General features: G+C 44.3%; 1 protein-coding gene across 1 annotated transcript; it reads right to left on the reverse strand.

Annotated features, from left to right (window-relative positions):
* Window positions 1743–2737, reverse strand: LOC107637179. The gene is made up of 3 exons (XM_016340618.1): window positions 2305–2737; window positions 1958–2225; window positions 1743–1893 (listed from the first exon to the last, which is right to left on the reverse strand). Exons 1-3 carry the CDS (start codon window positions 2735–2737, stop codon window positions 1743–1745), a joined length of 852 nt encoding a protein of 283 aa, XP_016196104.1.

Raw genomic sequence — 4077 nt, forward strand, 5'->3', positions numbered from 1 at the left:
TGTGAGCTAGCGAAGAGGTCCACAGAACGGAGACGCGGCAAATATCCTTTCTTGCCGATCTGCTAGCTCGACGTCCGCTCTCGCTCACCGGCATCGTCGCCACCTTTCTTTCCCCCTTCTTCTCCTTCCCTTCCCTCTTCTTACTTTTTCTGTGATTCCCTTTCTCTTCTTTCTCTTTTTTTATTTTTTTTTATTTTATAATTTTTTTAGTTAAAATAATTTGATCATAAATTTTAAATTTTAAGTAAAAATAATAATTTTAAAATTAAGTTAAATTTTAAAAATAATTTTATAAAAAAATATTAAAAATAAAAAAAAATTTTAAAATATGTTAATTTTTTTGTTATATCTAAAATTTTAAAAATCAAATCAGTAATTAATTAATAAAGTTAAAAATTTAAAATTTTACAAGTTCAACTGAAATTTAAGGGCAATTTACGCAAATAAAATGATTGAAGAAAACGTTTACGCAAATATAACATTGGCAATTTTCAGACGCAAATGCAATAAACGTAACTATATATAATCCGCTACACCCTGTAGCGGAAATCGATTGCACGTAATCCGCTACAGGGTACCGCGGATTACATTGAGGACTGCTTTAGTCATAAACCGCTACACCCTGTAGCGGTTTATGCTCAAATGGTGCAACACTCATAATCCGCTACACTTTGTAGCGGATTATGAACAATGTGGATTGATGGGAAGATGCCTATATATACCAGTCTTACAGTAACAACTCGTGATGCAAAATATACAAAATTATACAAATACAGTGTTCATAAATAATAAGCCATAGAAATATAATAGGCACGAGGCATTAACAGTAACACGGATTAAATTTCTACATTAGGCATAAATCATAAGTCATACAAATAGGTCGGATCCAAGACTAACACAAACACACGAAAGGAACCAACACTAATACACGAAAGGAACTAACACTAACACCCGAAAACGTAAATTGCTACAGGAGAATATAAAATTCAAAAAACTAGAAGCACACAAACTATAAGTCCTACGAACTACCGGCAACGGTGGAGCCTCTCTGGGGGGCAAGACCTACGTGTGTGTCCAGGCTGTCTGCAGAGCCCGCATCGCTTCGGTCGGTTAGGGTCGGCCTCATCCATGTTGTTCCGGATTCTGGTAGACCTCGGTCGGCCATCACGGCAACGCCTCAAGCTGGGGTCCGGAATAACGGTCGGACCGTCATAAGGTGGCCAAAGTCCCTCCGGTATTGGCGGCATGAAACCCATCTGGTACACCCTGAACACCTTCTGCATGGTGTAGACCTCGTCGACATAGATAGACCAGTCAAGCCGTGACTGGGCACAACATGCAATCGCATGGCAACATGGGTAATGGAGAGCTTGAAAGTATCCACAGTCGCATGTACGGTGCTGGAGGGAAACTCGGTACGTCCCAAGTGAAAATCTCCCGGTGGGCGTCGTCTCGGCAACGGTGTACTCAGACTGCTGTCTATCGAACAGGGTGACAGTGAAACATCTGGAGTCTTTCAAGTTGCGCTCCATCGCCTTCATAAAAGACTGGCAGAACTTGGCACCACTGGCCAATTGAGCCTCTGCCGTCTGACCACGAATCACGAACAACTCCGCTAGCCGACCATATGTGGACTTGACTAGGGCGGTAACCGGAAGATTCCGTGTACCCTTCAGAACAGAATTAACACACTCAGATATATTGGTCGTCATGTGACCGAACCGTCTGCCACCATCCTGGTGCTAAGTCCACTTATCGTATTCTATTCTGTTCGCCCAATCACACATTGCTGGATTCTCAGTCCGCATTATATCAAACCAATAGTCAAACTCTGCCTCAGTCTTCGCATAAGCAGCGTTCACAAGCAAACGCTTTGCATCTATGCCCTTGAAACTGAGTGCGAAGTTAGTTGCAACATGCCGAATACAAAATGCTCGGTACGCATGCGGGGGGTAACCACCCATTGTTCGGGTTCTCCAGTGCAGCCTTGATGCCATTGTGCCTATCTGAAATGACCAGTATCCCCTGTTGCGGAGTCACATGTTGCCTCAGGTTGGTCAGGAAGAAAGACCAAGACTCGGCATTTTTCCCCTCCACGAGACTGAAAGCAATAGGCAAGATGTTGGAGTTCCCATCTTGAGCGATGGCCAGGAGCAAAGTCCCTCCATACTTGCCATACAGATGAGTATCATCTATGCTTACGAAGGGCTTGCAATGCCGGAAAGCTTCAACACAAGGAGGAAACGTCCAGAAAAGATGATGAAAGTACACGGTTGAGTCATCCACGTCATCACTGACGCGAACCGGAGATGTCTTCAACAACGTAACCGTCCCCTCCATGGTGGACTGCACACCAAGGATCCAACGAGGTAGCTCGGCGTAGGACTCTTCCCAGTCCCCGTATATCTGTGCTATCGCCTTCTGTTTTGCCAACCACGTCTTCTTGTAACTTGGCTTGAACCCGTACGTTCCTTCGGTAGCTTCTTGGCTCTTGCAACACCTTTATCGATACCGCCGCATTGGCGCAAACCAGAGAAAATGTCTTGGCACAGATCACGTGATAATCTAGTTGTCGGTGGTCGCTAGATATCGATGTAGCCAAGCATGTGTGTGGTCCGTTGTACCGCCGAACCTCCCAGGTTCCCTTCCGTGCTCGAAGGCTGATGCGAATCATCCATGTGCAACCCTTCCCAAACTTCTTACATCTCCCATGGTACTTAAGATGATCTGACTCCATCACTCTATACTCAACACCGCGCCGAATGCTGTAATCCTTTATAGTAAGCACAGCTTCCTCCTTACTATGGAAAGATTGGCCAACTTGAAATTCAGCTACATAATTTTTCTCGTGCAAGCCTCGACCCCAAAGGTTGGTGCTGGATCTGTCGGTTGGCTGATGGCTCCCAGATCTAGGGTAGAATAATGTGCAGGTTGCTCATGTGTGCCGGCACTTGACGGTGGTTGACATGTTCCTGGGTTTGTCGGAATTTCATCATCGCTGTCCCCTCCAATGTCAACAGGCTCTTCATCAGAGTCATCCTCTTGCATAGCATTTTCTACCCGATCCGGTTCCCCCTCATGTTCTACATCTGCAGATGGATGAGTTGAGGTGAATGCCCCAACTAGACCGGCTGGCCGATACTCCAACAAACACTCAGGTGTAACGACGGGCATCGAGGTGGAGGCATCACCCATCGTGGTGGACTGGGGGTTTGGAGCGGATGCACCAGAACTATCGATCCCATGTTCCAGCTTCGCAAACAACTCATGTATCCTCACTTCCGGAAAACTCCGACGACAATGAAACAACACCCGCATATCTTCATCTGTTCGTAACACGAACGTTTCATATTGCACGCCGGTTGACACAACCGCAATAGGGATCTTGTAGAACAGCTTCTTCACCCACTTTGTGCCACCCACGACCAACTTCTGCAGTATACTGCTCTTCAGATCCAACAGTGTATCAGACGACCTGACAAAAATACTCAGCGGTTCTCTATCTGTAAACTTCACACCGTGCCTCTTACTCTTTTTTATTTTTCCAGAATGATGCACTAACACCAAAAAGCTCTCTTCACTCTCCATTCCTCAAGTGATGAATGAATGAGAATGACACTCTACACAACTTGTTGGGTATATATAGGCATCTTCCCATCAATCCACATTGTTCATAATCTGCTACAGGGTGTAGCGGATTATGAGTGTAGCACCATTTGAGCATAAACCGCTACACCCTAAAGCAGTCCTCAACGTAATCCGCGGTACCCTGTAGCGGATTACGTGCAATTGATTTCCGCTACAGGGTGTAGCGGATTATATATAGTTGCGTTTATTGCATTTGCGTCTGAAAATTGCCAATGTTGTATTTGCGTAAACGTTATCTTCAATCATTTTATTTGCGTAAATTACCCTTATTGTTATCCTTCTTAGTAGTTATTGTTATTATTATTGTTATTGTTTCATTATTATTACTTTCGTTAGAGAAAATAGAAAACCAATGTTGGTGGCCAAGCAAGTGTGCGTGATCATAAAACCCCCTAAATTACCACGGTGGAGTAATATAAATACAATTTC

This window comes from Arachis ipaensis, chromosome B04, assembly GCF_000816755.2.
Source record: "Arachis ipaensis cultivar K30076 chromosome B04, Araip1.1, whole genome shotgun sequence".
NCBI lineage: Eukaryota > Viridiplantae > Streptophyta > Magnoliopsida > Fabales > Fabaceae > Arachis > Arachis ipaensis.

Excerpts from the sequence above, each read along its gene's own strand:
- LOC107637179 (XM_016340618.1), bottom strand. The coding sequence starts at position 2,737 with ATGGAGTCAGATCATCTTAAGTACCATGGGAGATGTAAGAAGTTTGGG. Across the intron at positions 2,226-2,304 it reads CGTTGTTGAAGACATCTCCG|CTTTCCGGCATTGCAAGCCC; the intron begins GTTCGCGTCAGT and ends CTTGTGTTGAAG. Across the intron at positions 1,894-1,957 it reads GAGAACCCGAACAATGGGTG|TTTCAAGGGCATAGATGCAA; the intron begins GTTACCCCCCGC and ends CTTCGCACTCAG.